This window comes from Globicephala melas, chromosome 4 (assembly GCF_963455315.2).
Source record: "Globicephala melas chromosome 4, mGloMel1.2, whole genome shotgun sequence".
NCBI lineage: Eukaryota > Metazoa > Chordata > Mammalia > Artiodactyla > Delphinidae > Globicephala > Globicephala melas.
The window spans coordinates 70,709,242-70,728,544 of NC_083317.1; the positions used below are offsets into that span (position 1 = coordinate 70,709,242).

Genomic DNA, 19,303 nt, shown 5'->3' on the forward strand with positions numbered 1-19,303 from the left:
GTGAGATAAGGCAACATCAAGGATTTAACTATTCTATTTTTTTGTGTGTGTGGAATTCTCTATTTACATGTACCAGTTAAAGAAAATAGTCAGTTGCTTGACCATATAGTCTTTCCACTAGGCTTAATAACCCTTTTGATCATAAATTTTACATTAAAGGAGTCTGTACTCTTACTTGAGAAATGAAAGATGCAGACTTTTGAAAGATGACACTGTACACAGAACCTAGTTGACAGACTTGAGGAAACTTAGGACACCTAAAGAATCAAGGACTCTTTAAGACTTAAACATTGAGGGCCCCAGAAGACACCGGATTTAAAATTTTTGTGTGTCAAAACCAAGCAGTTAAGATTATTTTATGCATTTTAACTTGATTTCAATTCATACTTACTTCTCTGACTTCCACAAGATGGTCTGGAGGTAAGTTAGTTCTTTTGTTCACTGATTGTAGTTTGGAATGTCCAACATTAAAAAAGGAAATGGCATTTTGACTGGGTCTCCTCTGGGATATAGGAGAATTACCACTAGATGCAAGTGAGAAGCTCCGTGATTTCAGAGGAGGATTATTCTATTAGACAAACAAAGAAAATCATTCCTTTTTTAAACTTCAGGTTAACCCTCAACCTATACTAGAGTCTTTTACACACAGACAGTTTTAAAAATAAATTAACCTCAAAATTCACTACAAGAATAGCTCTGAAGATGATAAAATTTAAATCCTTCAAAGTTTAAGTATTTCACACATCCCATAGTAAACTGGTAACGTAGTTAGAAAATTAATTCCAGGTCTGTGCTGTCAAGAACGTTTTTTATCCACGTTAGAATGTATTAGAATAACAAGAAATTTCTAATTTCAGATCTTTAAACATCACGATTGAAGCAAAAAATATACTCAGCAATACTCAATATAATGTTCTAATGTAACATTCAAGTATCTTTGAAACAAACTAGCACTTTCTGGTCACTGCCAATGTTTAGAATCTTGTAGCACAAATAAAGCTTTTATGCTGGATTTCAGACGATAGGCCTAAATCACAACTTTAAAAAATTTAGCTATGGGGAAAAACCACTAGGAAGAAAAAGAAAAGTAGGTATGGAATCCTTTAACTATGCTTCCCTATATTATCTTTTAGACATTTCTAACCTCAGATTTCAAGTACTGAGACCCTCCTTTTCATCTTAAAAAATAAAACACCCCAAAGGAGATGCACAAATGGTCTATAAGCACATGAAAAGATGCTCAACATTATTAGTCATTAGAGAAATGAAATCAAAACCACAATGAAATTCTACTTCACACTCATTAGGATGGCCATAATAATTGTAAAAAAGGACAGTAACAAGTATTGGTAAGGATGTGGAGAAACTGGAACCCTCATGTATTGCTGGTGAGAACATGAAATAGCTTGACCGCTTTGAAAACCAGTTTGGCAGTTCCTCAAATAGTTAAACAGAGAACTACCATATAACCCAGTAATTCTACTCCTAGGCATAACCTAGAGAACTGAAATCATGTGTTTACACAAAAACTTGAACACAAATGTTCACAGAAGTATTATTCATAACAGCCACAAAATGTAAGCAATCCAGGGAACTCCCTGGCGGTCCAGTGGTTAGGACTTGGCGCTTTCACTGCCATGGGCCCGGGTTCAATCCCTGGTTGGGGAACTAAGATCCCGCAAGCCACTCAGCATGGCCAAAAAAAAATAAAACAGGGCTTCCCTGGTGGCGCAGTGGTTGAGAGTCCGCCTGCCGATGCAGGGGACACAGGTTTGTGCCCCAGTCCGGGAAGATCCCACATGACACGGAGTGGCTGGGCCCGTGAGCCATGGCCGCTGAGCCTGCACGTCTGGAGCCTGTGCTCCGCAACAGGAGAGGCCACAACAGTGAGAGGCCCATGTACCGCAAAAAAAATAAAATAAAATAAAATAAAACAATCCAAATGTCCATCAACTGATGCATAAACAAAATGTGGTACATCCATACAACAGAGTATTATTTGGCCTTAAAAAGGAATAAAGTATGATACATGCAATGACATGGATGAACCTTGAAAACATTGTGCTTATTGTAAGAAGCCAGACCAAAAAAGCACATATTGTATGATTCCACTTACATGAAATGTCCAGAATAAACAAATCCACTGAAACAGAAATTATATTAGTGTTTGTCAGGGGACTGGGAAGAGGGGACTAGGGAGTGACTGTTGACGGATATGGGTTTTCTGGAAGGTGATGAAAACGTTCAGGAATCAGACAGTTGCAACAGTTGTACAATCTTATGAATATACTAAAAACCATGAAATTGTACACTTTAAAAGGATAAATTTTATGGTATGTGAATACTATCTCAATTTTAAAATGTAAAAAAATAAGTTAAAAATCTTTTCCCATTTTTGTGCATTAATATCATATATGAATCCACATACCTTGCCAATAGCTTCAGTGTGGTGTTGTGTACATATCTGAAGTCTGCTAACCCAATGCTGTCGCTCTTTAGCATCTGTGGCTGATAAAAAGTATCTACAAGTTATTCACTTTTATATTTATTTTTAGAATACAATTAATTGTCTATAGCATGAAGAACAGATCACTGAAAATCAGGGATTGGTCTTACTCTCCCTAGAGCAAATGTCCCTGACCAGAGGGAGGTAGGAAAGAGGTCAAAGCATCAACCTTGTTAGGTAACACCATAGCTGGATGTGGATACATTAGAGGATAAATTACATGCAGCTAGGTGGGCATATGACATGTCTTAACTTTCTCATAAAAATATGCTCTTCCTTAAAGAAATAACCTTTATTAAGCATTTAATGTATCCTCAGTATATTCCTTCAGATCTCTAGAAGCATGCTCAATTAGAGTTATCATTATACTTTATATGTATTAATTAAATAAAAACAGAAACTTTATATATACAAATTAAATGTATCTAAACAGAAGTTATACTTTATTTTAATGAATATGAGCATTTTAATAAATCTCAATTATGTACATTAGTCACTAAAAACCACAGAGCATACCAACCAAATTAAGAAAGGGGGTGAAATACAAATCCATGGAAGACATAAAAAAAAATTTAAAGAAGTCTATGTTTTTAGAGTTTTCAGTAATCAGGATTTCCTCTACACAAATTTCTTAGAGGGCCCAATTTTAAACAGACTTATTCACTGTGCCACTTAAAAAAAGTCATAAATTAAAACAGATTTCATAAATCCTTAAAGCAATTCCAAGGTTTAAAATATTGTATCTATATCATCAATGACAGCAGTTTCTACTTCCAAAACCTAAATGAAAGCAGGGAAGTATACCAACTTCTCAAGGAAGAAGAAAATCACACTATTAATTCTCATATTTCAGTCATACCTCTGAGTTTATACTGTTCCCCACTGGCAGCATTTACAGTGAAGGTGTGAGAGTCCTCATCACTGGGTGATATTACAGCTCCTGCAAGCTGCAAAGTACCTCTGGGTTTTTGATTTCTAGACTGTTCATTCACAAAGTACTCCAATAGCCCAGCTTCATTGTTTAAAACAAAAAACCTGTAATGATTTTTAAAAAGGTCACAATTTTAAAATATTTCCCCTAGTCAAACTAAAGCAAACCAAATTTTAATCACACATTTTTGAGTTTTTGCTATAAATAAAATTCAAAAGCATCTCAAGAAGTACTTGGAAATACTAGATTGAATTTCCTAGCAGTAAATGTTATTGAAAAATTGAATGAGTTTAATAAAAGATATAAAACCTTCAGCTGTGAAAGAGGCATTTAATAGGGAAGAGGCATACTAGACAATGCAAAAAGGAAACAGAGATACAGTATCCTTTCAGAGGAAGATTTCTCTCCAGAATTCATTAACAGGGAGGGTAAGTTGCCCAAGACAAATGGTAGTGCAAATTTTTATTTAAAATTCACTGGAAACAAATCAAAGCCATGAGCTCTGAAGTTAACAAATGCTAGGTAAGAAATGAATCTGATTTAAGATTTAATCAGTGAAATAAACAATAAGAATAATGCCAAGGTATTAAGATTTTGTGAACATAACATTAAATAGGTCACAACTAAAGATTACTTATCCTCTTTAAAAATGAAAAAGCTGCAACTGGAGATGCAGAAACAAGGAACTTGAAACTAAATGATGAAATACTGATACACTTTGGAAAAGAATTTGATGTTCTGATTTGGTTTTAGATTAACTACTTTAGGAAATATGTTAATTCGGATTCCAATTTAAGTAGTGCAATAGTTCTTTTCTTTAGGGAAAAAAACCTAAAAAGTTTCTATTTCAAAAAGTTAATGTTTGGGTTTAGAGCAATTTGGCATTCGACATGTTAGTGTGTTCTGTAATAGAACCAGGTAGACAATTTAATCCAGTTCAAGTTCCTAGAAGATATTGTCTTAAGCAACATGGCAACCATATCAACCATACCAAACTGGAAGAGAATGGGATCAGCCTTTTATTCAGGGAAAGAAAAAGAAACAATGAGAAGAAAATACAAGTCGAAAGCGGATGCCTGAAAAGGGAGATGGGAAAGCAAGACTATTTCTCATTCGTCTTTTAGCATGCTTGTGATTTTAAAAATTATGTTCACATATTCTGATGATATTTGATAAATTAATTTTAATATTTTTGAGAGCTTTAAACCTCCATTTCTTTAATTACTAGAGGAGTGAAACATTTTTCAATGTGTTTATTGACCATCTGTAGTTCTACTTAGTGAACTGCCCCTCACATTTCTGCCTATTTTTAAAAGGGTTGTTTAACATTATTTTCCCTAAGAGTTGAAGAGATTATTTTAATTAACACAAAAATAGCCACTGAAATCATCTTAAATTCCTAAAACATATGAAGTGTCCTTAGTAATCTGCCATGGTCTGAATGTGTCCCTGCCAAAATTCACATGTGGAAATCCTAACTGCTAAGGTAATGATATTAAGAGATGGGGCCTTTGAGAAGAGATCAGGTCATAAGGGTGTAACACCCTCATGAATGGGATCAGTGCCTTTATAAAAGAGACCCAAGGGACTTCCCTGGTGGTCCAGCAGTTAGGACTCCGGTGCTTTCACTGCCATGGGCAGGGGTTCAGTCACTGGTTGGGGAACTAAGATCCCCACAAGCCACGCAGTGAGGCCAGAAAACAAGAAAAAGAGAGAGACCCAAGAGAGCTCCCTTGGCCCTTTACAGCCATGTGAGAATACAATGTGAAGTCTGCGATCCAAAAGAGGATCCTTTCCTGACCATGCTGGCACCATAATCATGGACTTCCAACCTCTGGAACTGTGAGAAATAAATTTCTGTTGTTTATAAGCTATCCAGTCGGTGACATTTTGTTATAGCAGCCTGAACAGACTAAGTCATGAATCTACTACAAAAAATTCAGCAAGCAAATGGAAGGGGTCTGTTAGCAAGAAAGCAGTCTCTTGAATATACTAAAAATCATTGAGTTGTACACTTCAAATGGGCACTACATCTCAATAAAGCTGTGAACAAAGGAACAAATGAACAAACAAACAAACAAGCAATAAGGAAAGGAACAAAGGAAGGAAACGAGAAAAGAAAGAAATCTCTTCTGACTGCTCTAAGCAATAAGCACAATTCATTTCAAACAGTCAAAGGAAAAAGACTGGTCTCTTCTCTTACAAGCAGTCACTTCAAAGAAAATTTAGAGAATAACATGTTTGGAAATCTCAAGTTTGCTGTGAACACATATTTCTTATCCCAAAAGCATTACCGTAAATTTACAACATGGGAGGTACTCACCTAGATATACAAAAGGAGAGATTGGTAAAATGATAGAAATGAGCCAATAACTGAATACCTTTCTAACACCAAGATGATGTTATGGACCCACTGGCAATAACAGAGCCCTTTGGGCTGTCTTTCATCATACATGAATTAATTCAAATGTTCTTCCTTCACCACTTCTCTGGAGATATTTTACAAGATGTATAGATTGGGGACAGAGAGACAATCCACATAGTGAGGAAACTTAATAAAGCTATTTTGCCCAGAAGGGTACGAGACTCTTGATTATAGTATTTTTATCAAGTTGGCCTAACCAAAAAGCTAAAGAAATGCAGAAACAAAGACTTAAGATTCAGCATCTATCTTTACATGCAGAAAAGTCACCTACGTTGTTAAAAGGAAAATTAAATAATTGTTTATTTTTTGCAACTTCAAAACAACAGACTGTCAGTTTGAGAAAATGACTAATCTTCAGAATAGCCCACAACTTAAGGTGAAGTATCATCAAACGGAACTTTAATCTAAAAAATATTCTGACTTGGAAGTATGTCTTATGATGGCAAAAATCAACTTTAGTGAAGATTCTGGATGGAAGGGCACCCATGTGCTTTGCTCTGACCATCCTAGACTTCAGTGCTGAGCATGTATAGAACTCCTAAGCCAACTGGGAAGTGATCTCATCTTCAGGAATTAGAGTTGAAAGTGAAAGGAAGTGGGTTCAAGAGAGGGTCTTGCTCATTCCTAGGGCACTACATTCCAAAGCAAGCAGTTATTTATAGAGTACGCCCATGCTGGATTTCTCCAAGCTGCTCTAAGTTGCCCTTAGTCAAACAGAAATGGATTGCAGGGAAACTGCCTTGAATATCTGGCACAGGTGCAGTGCTTTTGTTACTTAAGCTTTATCTGCAGCACAGGTACAAAGTGGCTAGGCCTGCCAAAGGAACTGAGCTCTAAGCCTAAGGCCCTTTAACATGGTCTTAAACTTTCTGTTCCTCTTTTATCATTCAATCTGCACATTCCAGCCTGAGAACCCAGTATATCTCTGCTGTGCCACAAGTCTCCAGCCAGGTTGGCAGAAAATGGAAGTTTTTTCTAAAGTGGTCTTGCAGCAATCAAGTTGACAAGCTGAGACCTCTCTGATGGGGCAAGTTGGTAAAAGATTCTGTGTTCTCAGTGGCAAACAGGGATGGGTTGTCTTCATCCCCACTTCCTGCTGCTGCTAAAACTGGCCTTTTAGACAGCTGGAGGGATCACATGGGCAGAGGCAGTCCCCCTCCCTAAACTGGAACTTTGGCTTGGATCTCTTAGCTAACTCCTCAGGCAACCAGTGGCCAATGGATCTTTTTGGAAGGCTCCCTCATGTAATGACACAAACATCTGCCCCTTCTCCCCATGGTCTCAAGTTGCCACTGACCTGAAATGCCATCATTAACATATATTAAATCTTATAAGCTTGGGTATATTTTGGAGCTTTCTTACTCTGTTCCACTTCTGAGACTTTCTCAATGATATAATATGAATGAAAGTTGTTGAATGTCATGGGGGAGAAAAGTTAACCTATTTCCCTTTTTAAAAAGAGAACAAAGAATAGCGCTAAAAGCAGAGTGACATAAATTTTTTAAAATATATATTTTATATGTCATTTAAATGTATAAGCTTTTAAAAAATTACATAAAAACTGAGGTGGGAAAATGCAAAATGAAAAGGCTCCCTTGACTTTGCTCTTTTTTTAAAAAAAAAAAAAACTGAGAACCTTAGGGAACTACCCTTTTCACTTCAACAGGAATGATTCCCTTCTATGTGTTCACATCCAGCTTTGACCTCTCATATGACCTCCAACTTCCTGCATATCACTCCTATTTGAAAGCCCTACTGTTACTTCAAACTAAACATGGCCCAAACTGCCTTCTCTTTTAATAAATCACATGTTCATCACAGCGCTTCAACTATTTTTTTGAAAGTCTGAAAACCATTCTTTCATATACTATGTCCCATTTTCTAGTTGTTTAAGGTAAAATGCAAATTCAGCTCCAGTTATTCCATCATGCTTTTGACCTAGCCGAAAGCAGAGGTCTCCAAATGACATGTGAATAAGAAGCAGCATGTTATAATGCCAAGAACATAGACTTCAGAGTCAGAACTATTTGGGTTCAAATTCTAGCTTTAACATTTGTAAATTTAAAATCCACAATGAGATACCACTTAACACCCATTAGGATGGCTATTATTAAAAAAACAAAACAAAACAAAAAAACCCACAGAAAACAGAAAGTAACAAGTGTTGGGAAGATGTACAGAAATTGCAAGTCCTGTGCATTGCTGGTGGGAATGTAAAATGGTGCAGCTGCTATGGAAAACAATATGGAGATTCGCCAAAAAGTTAAACACAGAATTACCATGTGATCCAGCAATTCTATTTCTGGGTATATACACAAAAGAATGAGAGCAGGAACTCCAACAGATATTTTGTACACCAATGCTCACAGCAACATTATTCACGATTAGCCAAAAGGTAGAAGTAACCCAAATGTCCACTGACAGATAACTGGATAAACAAAATGTGGTATATACATACAAGGGACTACAATTCAGCCCTAAAAAGCTAGGAATCCTGACACACGCTACATAGGTGAAACTTGAGGACATTATACTAAGTGAAATAAGCCCATCACAAAAGGACAAATATTGTATGATTCCACTTTCATAAGGTACCTGGAGTAGTCAAATTCATAGAGAGAGAAAGTAGAATAATGGTTGCCAAGGACTCAGGGCAGGGGGAAATGTGGAATTATTGTTTAATGGATACAGAGTTTTAGTCTGAGAAGATGCAAAAAGTTCTGAGACGAATGAAAGTGATAGCTGCATAACAATGTGCATGTATTTAATGCCACTGAACTGTATACTAAAAAATGTTTAAAATGGTAAATTTTATGTTATGTTTATTTTACCACAATAAAAAAAAAAGGTTTAATACCCTGCCCTACAACTACCAATTCCACACAGTATTTAAGATAGCTGGCTTTGCTACTTATTGAGTGCTTGTCTGACCTTCGGCTGGTTATTTAAACTCTCCAAGGTCCCAGAGGACTTTTGAGAATCCTGAACAGGCACCTAATACAAATCTCTTTGCCGTCTCCAAACCACCCTAAAAGCCTCACCACTGCAAGTATGCATAAGGCAAGTGGACAAATGATCCTAACTTCTGAGGCATTTGGAGGCTGCAATTTGGACAGATGTTAACTCCTCCTACCCCTTAAAAAGGAGAAGAAAGTCATTAGACTTTTAGAAAAAACATGGTAAATCTTTCTCTAACATGTTTCCCAGCCATATTTGTACTGAAGTAATATCAGAATATAAAATTATCAGCCCCATTTCTGGTCTCTTGGGAGAGAGATGTGACAGAATAATCACACTTACCTGTACTGCCACCCAGTGACAAGGTTGGTGTACTTCATTAAATAGCCATACACACTTTCCATGTGATCACTGTTTCAAAAAGATCAGAAAGGGCCAAAGTCAGTGAAAATTAGAAGAAATTCCAGGAAGTTAACTGTACAGTTTAAAAAATAGCTGTAGGGACTTGCCTGGTGGCACAGTGGTTAAGAATCTGCCAGACAATGCAGGGGACATGGGTTTGAGCCCTGGTCCAGGAAGATCCCACATGCCATGGAGCAACTAAGCACGTGCGCCACAACTACTGAGCCTACGCTCTAGAGTCCGTGAGCCACAGCTACTGGGCCTCAGCGCCACAACTACTGAAGCCCACGTGCTTAGAGCCCATGCTCTGCAACAAGAGAAGCCACTGCAATGAGAAGCCCACGCACTGCAACCAAGAGTAGCCCCCGCTCACCGCAACTAGAGAAAGCCTGCGCGCAGCAACGAAGACCCAATGCAGCCAAAAGTAAATAAATAAATTAATTAATTAAAGAAAAAAAGCTGTAGACACATACTTTTCTACAAATACTTCAAACTTACTTCAGAAGTAAAATTTATAGGTTAACAAATAGAGCTATTTAATCCCCCATATTTCATACCCATAGGACTTTACCAGAGTTCTTCAAAGCAAGTGTAATCCCCCATAAATCACTATACAATATTCATATATAAAGTCATTATATACGTATAAAATTACATAAATATGAAACAAATCTACTATACATATAATTATAAATAAAAATATTTTATAACTTAATTCAATACTAAACAAAGAAAATCCAGTTTTATGGTTCTAGAATAAACTAAAGAAGGTTTCCAGGTTGAATAGTTCTTCCTCAATCTGGTGGGACATGTTATGTCTTTGATTCTTTGGGCTTTCAAAATGAAGATCCTGTTTTTGATGAGTATGACACCTCACTCCCACTCCCCCACCCCAGATAGGCATGTGGCAAAGTGCTCATTGCAAGTCTTACCACTGGAAAGATTTATTTGGGACCTGTATCGTTAGCCTTACTGAAAGTGAGTTTCTTTACCTCCTGCCCCCTTTTTCTATTTATCAGAAATGTTCTGTTACAGTGGTTCATAGAAAATGCAGTATCTTATTGATACTTTGTTTCCAATATTTTAAGGTTCCTTATACTTATGAAAAGATATTAAAGCTTCACCTACACTGATGTATCTTTTTGATATATGGGCTTCATTTTTCATTTTGTAACTTACATTAAGAATTCTTTTTAAACTCATCTAAAGTTTTAACTTTAAACTATAAGATGCAAACGATATTAAACATTTATTTTCTCTACTATCCCTGAATCACAGAGCTTACTTGGTAAAATTTCAGCTAACAAGCATCTAGGAAATGGAAAGTATAAGACAACTGGCAACCTTTAAAACATGGATATCAAAAGCAAAATCAAGAGAGAGCTGACACAACCAACAGAACAAAAATTTTTTAAGACTTAGGTTGATCTGAATGACAAATGAAAAGAGATGAAGATAAAGATACTCTCTTACACAAACACACAACAAATGCCCAAACTGACTATAAGATTCTAGTAGCTATTATTACTGGAGAGCAAGTAGGAGAATGCCTCAGGGATAAACTCAATGTTGGGTGCCCTTCTAATCTCATTTCTTCAAAGTGCTTGGAAGTTGGGTGCCCTTCTAATCTCATTTCTTCAAAGTGCTTGGAAATAAAGAACTGATCCCATGACTGAGTATATGTTACTTTTTTTTCTGTATTTTTCTTCCATTCTAAGGCTAGCAAACAACACTGTTTACTAATATTAAGTGAAACGGCTCATGTCCTTTTGGTTTCATACAGTCACTAATCTCAAGAAGACAAAGGCTGTCAACCTCTAAACTGCCAACCCAAAGTTATGATAATGATACATGTATTCTGTCATGTTAAAACTGACAGTACCATTTGAATTCTCATTTCAGTAATTTCTAAAACCCCCATCTAGAGGAAGATTCTTCTCTAGAAACCCAACCCATTGGATTTTTGCCCTACTTCCAGCCCTATGTCACAGCAAAGCTATTTCTTTCAGTTCCACTGGTACTTGAAAAGGCAGAGATTTCTAGTCTGGCACTCATGTTTTCCCCAGGCTTCAGGCTTAAACAGCTTTTGGGGGTCAGAGGAATCCCAATGCCCCTGGACTCTGCCCAAAAATAATTTCCCAAAGAGTTCCTCATCTGTTTTAGATATTTAACATAGAGCTTAGCTGTCTTGAACTGTTCTTGTCCTCAAAACTTATTCCTTCACTTATATATGGAATCTAAAAATAAAAACAAAAAACCCCCAAAACTCATAGAACAGATTAGTGGCTGCCAGTGGTGGGGGTGGGAGGTGAACAAAATGGGTGAAGGTGATCAAAAGACACAAACTTGCAGTTATAAAATAAGTCAGTCCTGGGAATGTTATTTATAGCATGGTGACTATAGTTGATAATATTGTATATTTGAAAGTTGCTAAGAGAATAGATCTTAAAAGTTCTCATCATAAGAAAAACAAAGTGTAACTGTGTAGTGATGAATGTTTTTTAAAATTTTTATTTATCTTTTATTTATTTATTTTCGGCTACGTTGGGTCTTCATTGCTGTGCACGGGCTTTCTATAGTTGCGGCGAGCAGAGGCTATTCTTCGTTGCAGTGTGCGGCCCTCTCACTGCAGTGGCTTCTCTTGTTGCAGAGCACGGGCTCTAGGTGTGCAGGCTTCAGTAGCTGTGGCACGTGGTCTTGGTAGTTGTGGCTCGTGAGCTCTAGAGCGCAGGCTCAGTAGTTGTGGCGCATGGGCTTAGTTGCTCCACGGCATGTGGGATCTTCCGGGACCAGGGCTCGAACCCGTGTCCTCTGCATTGGCAGGCGGATTCTTAACCACTGCGCCACCAGAGAAGCCCAGTGATGCATGTTAACTAGACTTATTGTGATCATTTTGCAACATATAAAAAAAATTATATTGTGCACCTAAAACTAATGTTATATATCAATAATATCTAAATTTTTAAAAAACCTTATTCTTGGTCTATTTTGTCCTGTAGCTTCATAACCTGAATATTTATTTACACTCTGTACCAATCCACAAAAGGCCTAGGGTGTCACATAACCTAAATTAAATATTTCCCCAAAGTACCCAGATATTCCATAATTCAGCATTTTTAATTTTCCCCTTTAATCTAGGTTCTCTACACCAAGCTTTCATTCCTAGATAAGAATCATTTCATAGCTATTAGCATGCTATAAAAACATTACAACTCAGCTATAGTTCAATTCCTCTGGTTCTAGGACTGTATATATTCTTCAAATGGATATGTGAACTGTGCAGAGAATGTTTATTAAACTTCAAATAAACTATCTACAACTGAGAAAAACAAAATCTTCATTTCAAAGCAATCAAAGATTATGCCTCATGTCCCTTATTTTTGTTTAGTCCCTCATATTATTAAAGGTATTCCTCATTTTGGTCATATCTAAGTTATTTATATCAGTCATTTAATGACTATCAATGAATTTTTAAGAGTATAATTTCAGTAGCATCATTCATTAAATAAAATGAACGTGTATCCTCATATTCCACAGTACAGTAATGTTTTATGTTTAATTTTTAGTGTTTTAATATTTTTGATACTTGCATCTAAAGAGTTAACCTTCTCACAAAAATCACAAGAGGGATACTGACATGGTTCATTTGGTAGTAGCATAAAGCCAGCTTCAAAAGAAACAAATTCAAATATGTACTTATAAACTGCTGGCCTGCTTTTACTACAGAAAACAGACATCTGAGGTTACAAAGAACCAACTGAAGAGCAATCCATTCTTGGAACAGCTGGTTGCACTGTCCCTCTCTCATCCTTCCCCTTCTCTAGTCAGTGCAACCAGCTGATGTGGAACCACTGTGCCATCTGGTGGCCAGCATAAAAAGCTCTGTGAGTGAACATCTTTCGTTCCCTCTCCTTTCTTCTCTCTACTTCCTTATAGTTATTATGTAGTACTTCTAACACTCATGCTTTGCTCCTATTTAAAATGTGTAAATTCAATAGAAGATTTACCTGTTAATATGAATAAAACCTAGTTGTTAAAGTGGGAATATACCATATATCTGATTATATCATACTAATATTCTGTGTTCTATGAATTAGAGATGACGGTCCAAAAGACTAATACACAGAAAAATAAGCTATGAAAAAGCTAATTTCTTCTTCAGTCCTTCAGCAACTCCACCACTCAACAAATTGCGTATATTCTGATCTTGTTAACATTTTATTGAAATTAGCGGTAGAAACTGATAGTCTATAAATACAGTTGATTAACTGAACTATACGCCAAGTGGCATTATTTTGTTTGAGGTTCATCACCTCCTAGGTATCTTAACAGTGACTGCTTCAATTCCTAACTCTTCATTACTATAACACACATTTCTTAACCCTTCTTTATCAGACTTAAGGAAGATATGCAGAAGCTTTTAAAATTAAACTACTTTTTCACCAACATTGAATTCAGTTAAAAACGTCTGTTTCCATGGTTAGACCCCGGAAGACTAAACCCTGTATTTTGAGAACAGAGGTTCCGATCAATATTATATGTAGAGAAACGGCAAGAACCTTGGAAGCCACAGAGACTGTTCTATTCTTCACTGATTTTCTTTCTTCATTTATTTTTAAATGTTAAGCATTTATTTGTATTTTAATAAAAACAAAATTAAATAATATATAAAATTAAATATGTGAAAATTAAACATAGTTTTAAAATGAAAAAATAAAATAAAATTAAGCCACTTTTTTTAACAGTTTCACATCCTTTTATTTCAGTTCAACACTATTGCTCAGTACCTTCTAAATGAAAAGCACTCTGAAAATCCACAGAAAAGGATGGGGAAGTAAAAAAGGCGATTCCTCTCCATCCCAAATCCATTACCTAATATAAAAAAAATGTACCTCCTTGAAGAAAAAGACAATGACCCACTGGGACTCTCTGCTTTTAGCTGTCATACAAATGAAAAGGGTAGTTTTTCATTTGTAGAAAGGGTAGAATCCTGTGTTAAAGACACAGGATTCATTAAACAAAGACACAGGATTCAATAGTGATTAGGTTGAAACGATGGACGGGACTTGACTTATCAGATGTGGAATGAGAGTGAGAGAGAAGGGACAAGGGGAACACCCAGATTTCCAGCTGGCACAACTGTGTAGATACGAACAAACGCCTTTATGGGGATCATAAAGGAAGTTTTGGATTTATTCCAATTTAACATGTTGAATTTAAGGGACCTGTGGAACATAACACAGGGAGATATGCAATAAGGTAGCACAATTTGGACTGAACATACAGATTTTGGTAGTGATCAGCATATAAGCATGTAACTGGTATTTGAAACGATGAGAGTAAAGAAAATCACCTAGGAAATATTATAAAATGACAAGAGAAGGGACAGAGTCTAAGAGAGAACCCTAAGGAAAAGTTTTAAAGCAAGAGGAGTACAGAGAGGAGATAAGTAGATAAGTGGTAGAAAGAAAATCAGGAATATTTCAAGTAAGTTTTTGGTCAAGAATGTTTAATACTATTGAGGCGTGAAGGAAGATGAAGATTGAGAAGTTTCTATTAGAGTTAACAACCAAGGGAATCCCCTGGCAGTCCAGAGGTTGGGACTCGGTGCTTTCACTGCTGTGGCCCCTAGGACCCCACAAGCCGTGAGGCACTGCCAAAAAAAAAAAAAAAAAAAAAAGATTTAACAACCAAGAGATAACAGTTCCAATTTAATGATGAAGGCAGAGCCAGATGGCAATAACTGAAGAGAGACTGGGAGAAAGAGAAGTGGTTAAGGTGATATTATGGGCTTAAGGCAACGGTAGCTGTAAGTGCCTGACAGGCAGGATATAGTAACGAGAAAAAGGCTCACCACAACTCAGGAGAGTGATAGAGGGAAATGGGGGAGAGGTGGGCTCCAGAGACCAGGTAGAGGAATTAGAGATGGATACCTTAAGGCATTTAATTACAGGCAGAAATTTATGCAAGCTGTAGTAAAGGAGGTGCCAGTCAAGCCACAGTTCAAAATTCCTACTTTCTACTAGGCAAGAACTATCCTCCAAAAAGGCTTAGTTTTGGTTCATTACCTTGTAACATAAATAGCATGAAGGGAGGGAGCAGTCTGCTTAGCTGAGGAAAAAGCAACTGACAACAGATGGGAATGACTGCAACACATGTACCTCCTGGTGCTGTAAAAAGATATTCCACAGAGCAGTGACTGCTTCTTACTCATCCTAGCAGTCCACGCAGCACCTAGTGTATAGCCTGGGATATAAACAGGTGGTCAATACATCTCCACTGAATGAATTAGGCAATGGGAAGACAGAAGCAGAATTTTTCTATAAAACCACAAGACAACTGAGTAGCCTGCAAAAAAACCCAAAACAACAAAAAAACAAAAAACAGCAACAACAACTCAATTCACAGCCTGTATACTCAAATAAATCCCAGCTAAAACTAATTCTAATTTCAACTGTGTCTTAATCTATACCAAAAAGTATACAAGTCAAGGGAGACTCCCTCCCTTCTGCTAACAGTCTTAAAAATGTTAATGCTCTTTGGTCCAAGAACTTCACTTCTAGGTATCCAGACAGACGATTAGAAATGTAGACAAACATAATATGCAAACATGCCCAATGTAGCACTATTTATAATAGTAAAAAAAATTAAGTGGAGAGACAAGGAAATGAATGGAGAGGAAAGGAAGAAAAACAAATAAGCTAAATGAATGGCATTAAGAAAATGATTAAGAAATATGATAGAATGGTATTCACCAATTAAAATGTTTATGAGTTTCTAACAACATAGGGAAACGCTTATTAATAGCACTAAAATTCTGTAAACCTGTACTAAACCTGTACTAAACCTGCACTAAAAAGTACAGGTTACAGAATTTTATATAGTGTGTAAAATATATGCACAGAACAAAAGTACACAAAACAGTTAACTGTGGTTATCACTGGATGGAAGAATTATGAATGATTTAATTTGCTCCCTTTACTGTTTCACATTTTCCAATTTTAATATATTATTTTTATAATCAAACAAAACATTTTTTAAATGTTCAATTACATTGACTAGGTGGGACAGTCCAGGCACAGAGCTATTTACACTTATTAATAGGTATGGATTAAATTTTTTAAAACTTTCCCATGTGACTATATGAGCATTGCTCTTTTGGGATGTAGAACTGTGTTTCCTAAAAACCCTTACTTCTCAAATTAGGTTACACATATCCAAAACTGGGCTAGATGGCTAGGAGAACAGGGTAAAACTAGACTATCTTTCTAAAGCAAATTTACTTGACTATAAGAAGTTAAAGGCTTTTTAATGTCAAAACTCACATAAATGTTAAGAAACTTGCTCCCTCCTCACATATTTCCATGAGGAGGACTTCTCCAGAGAGCTCCTGTCCTTCTCTCCCCAGCCTTCCCCTCACTCTTTCCATAGCTGGGTATGAATGAATGGCTCAGCCCGTTCTGGGCTCTCTTCTTTGTATCTGCCTGCCTACCCAGAGAAGATATTTTCATCTGCTCTGATGGAAATAAGACCTGAGTATTCCAAGCTGCTTGTGACGAGGTAGATAGGCATGACTAATTACAGGGTGAAATATTAGCTAACCTATTTAACCCATGTTAAAGGCACTTTCTTCAGTGAGTTTTTCCAGTAATAAAACAATTTCTTCACACCCATTAGTATGGCTATTATCAAAACCAAAACCAAACCAAACAAAACAAAACAGAAAATAACAAGTGTTGGTAAAGATGTAGAGAAATTAGAACTCTTGTGCATTGCCGGTGCAACTGTAAAATGGTGCTGCCACTGTGGAGAACAGCATCACGGCTCCTCAAAAAGTTAAACATAGAACAACTATATGATCCAGCAATTCCAATTCTGGGTATATACACAAAAGAATGAAAGCAAGAACTCCAACAGATAAAAATGTTCACAGAAACATTATTCACAACAGCCAAAAGGTAGAAACAACACTGGATAGTCCCATGTAAATCAATGAAGCTAGAACACACCCTCACACCATACACACAAATAAACTCAAAATGGCTTAAAGACTTAAATATAACACAAGACACCATAAAACTCCTAGAAGAGAACATAGGCTAAACATTCTGATATAAATTATACCAATGTTTCCTTAGGTCAGTCTCCCAAGGCAACAGAAATAAAAGCAAAAACAAACAAATGGGACCTAATCAAATTTACAAGCTTTTGCACAGCAAAGGAAACCATAAGCAGACTGCTCCCTCCCTTCATGCTATTTATGTTACAAGGTAATGAACCCAAACTAAGCCTTTTTGGAGGATAGTTCTTGACTAGTAGACAACCTACGGACTGGGAGAAAATATTTGCAAATGACACAAATGACGAGGGCTTAATTTCCAAAATATACAAACAGCTCCTACAATTCAATAACAAAGAAACAAACAACCCAATCAAAAAATGGGCAGAAGACCTAAAAAGACATTTGTCCAAAGAAAACATACAGATGGCCAATAAGCACATGAAAAGATGCTCATCATCGCTAATTATTAGAGAAATGCAAATCAAAACACCACTTCATACCAGTCAGAACGGACATCAGCAAAAAGTCTACAAATAATAAATGCTGAAGAGGGTGTGGAGAAAAGGGAACCCTTTTACACTGTTAGTGGGAATGTAAATTGGTGCTGCCACTATGGAAAATAGTACAGTGATTCCTCAAAAAACTAAAAATAGAGTTGTCATATGATCCAGCAATCCCACTCCTGGGCATATATCCAGAGAAAACTATAATTCGAAAAGATACATGCACCCCTTATGTTCTGTTTCTCAACTGGTCCTGAACTCATGATATTATTTATAGACCTCTGAAAAACCCAATAACAAATATATTACAGAGTAGAATATAAAATCCTCATGAATTTTGAAGATACTACAGATAACTCCCAAGAAAGTGATATCAGCCATGGACTGCTTTAAATCACAAACTGCATCCACTGGGGGTACCTACTGTCTTATGCAGTTAAGAGAGATTTCATGAAGAAAGTTCGAGAAGCACAGCTGTAAAATGGTTGCCTATACAGACCAAAAACAGAAGAAGTCCAATATATAATCTGATTGTTACAGACAACTAAATTTGAGAAATCCCTCATGCAGATAATTGGCCATGTGAAGATGGGACAGAAGAAACTTCTACATGGAAAAGCAGAAAGTCAATTCTAACGCTTCCAAAAAGTTAGGAAGTGGTTTATTATAATGGGAAAAGCATGAGCTTAACACACACACAGGTTTGAATCCCAGTGTGACTTTACGCAAGTAACACATCCGGTCCTATGTGTCTTTATCTGTAAATGCGGATAAGAACATCTAACTTTAGATTTATAATGAGGAAATAGGAAGAGATAATATATTTCAACCCAAATATATTTGAAGTACCTTTCAACCCAAATATATTTGAAGTACCTTTCAACACGGTAAATGCTCAGCAAGTATTGGTTTTCTCCCACTCCAGGGAGTCGATTCCTCTGTGGGGAAAGGGCTCATTTTCTAGATCAGTTCTTTAGATCTCTCTTACCTTGTCAGCCTGACATTTTCAAGTCAGAATGATGGGACCTAAAAAGCCCTGAGTCTCCCACTTCTTTATTTAAAAAAATAATTATTGTATTTTTCCAGTAAGTATTTTGTCAAGAACTATGAAGGGTCTGAGATGTCACCCTATTTGTAAGCTAACAAGTTAGCTTGTCAGTTTCACGGATGCTGGCAGGATACATGAAACTCGTAAGTCAGAGACAAAAGACTTCAGTAGTCACAGCAATATCAGCAGACAGATCATAAGCCCAATCACACAGGGCAATGCAGAAAGGGCAGGAGATGCCTGCACATGTGGTAGGTTGTGGTACAGAAAAGGAACCCTGAGTGTAGGGAACCCAAATCTTTTAAGGACAGTAAGTCTACCTGACCTCCATGGCAAGGAGACATTATGTTTATTATATTGGACAGTAAACAAACCTGACTTTTGCTCAGGAGGGAAATACTATCTCTAACCTTCAAGACTGTTTGCTATACAAATATTTTGGAAAAAACAGTAAAGAACAAAGGAGAG

The 19,303-nt window shown here is 36.6% G+C and overlaps 1 protein-coding gene across 1 annotated transcript in view; it reads right to left on the reverse strand.

The window, feature by feature from the left end:
* Positions 1-19,303, reverse strand: part of OSBPL11 (oxysterol binding protein like 11) — a 99,899-nt gene that overhangs the window by 64,619 nt on the left and 15,977 nt on the right. Inside the window, exons 2-5 of the mRNA XM_030859000.2 lie at positions 9,163-9,231; positions 3,366-3,541; positions 2,429-2,508; positions 392-568 (exon numbers count right to left, since the gene is read on the reverse strand). Of these exons, the coding sequence (XP_030714860.1) occupies positions 392-568; positions 2,429-2,508; positions 3,366-3,541; positions 9,163-9,231 (502 nt within the window). The remainder of the gene's footprint in view (positions 1-391; positions 569-2,428; positions 2,509-3,365; positions 3,542-9,162; positions 9,232-19,303) is intronic.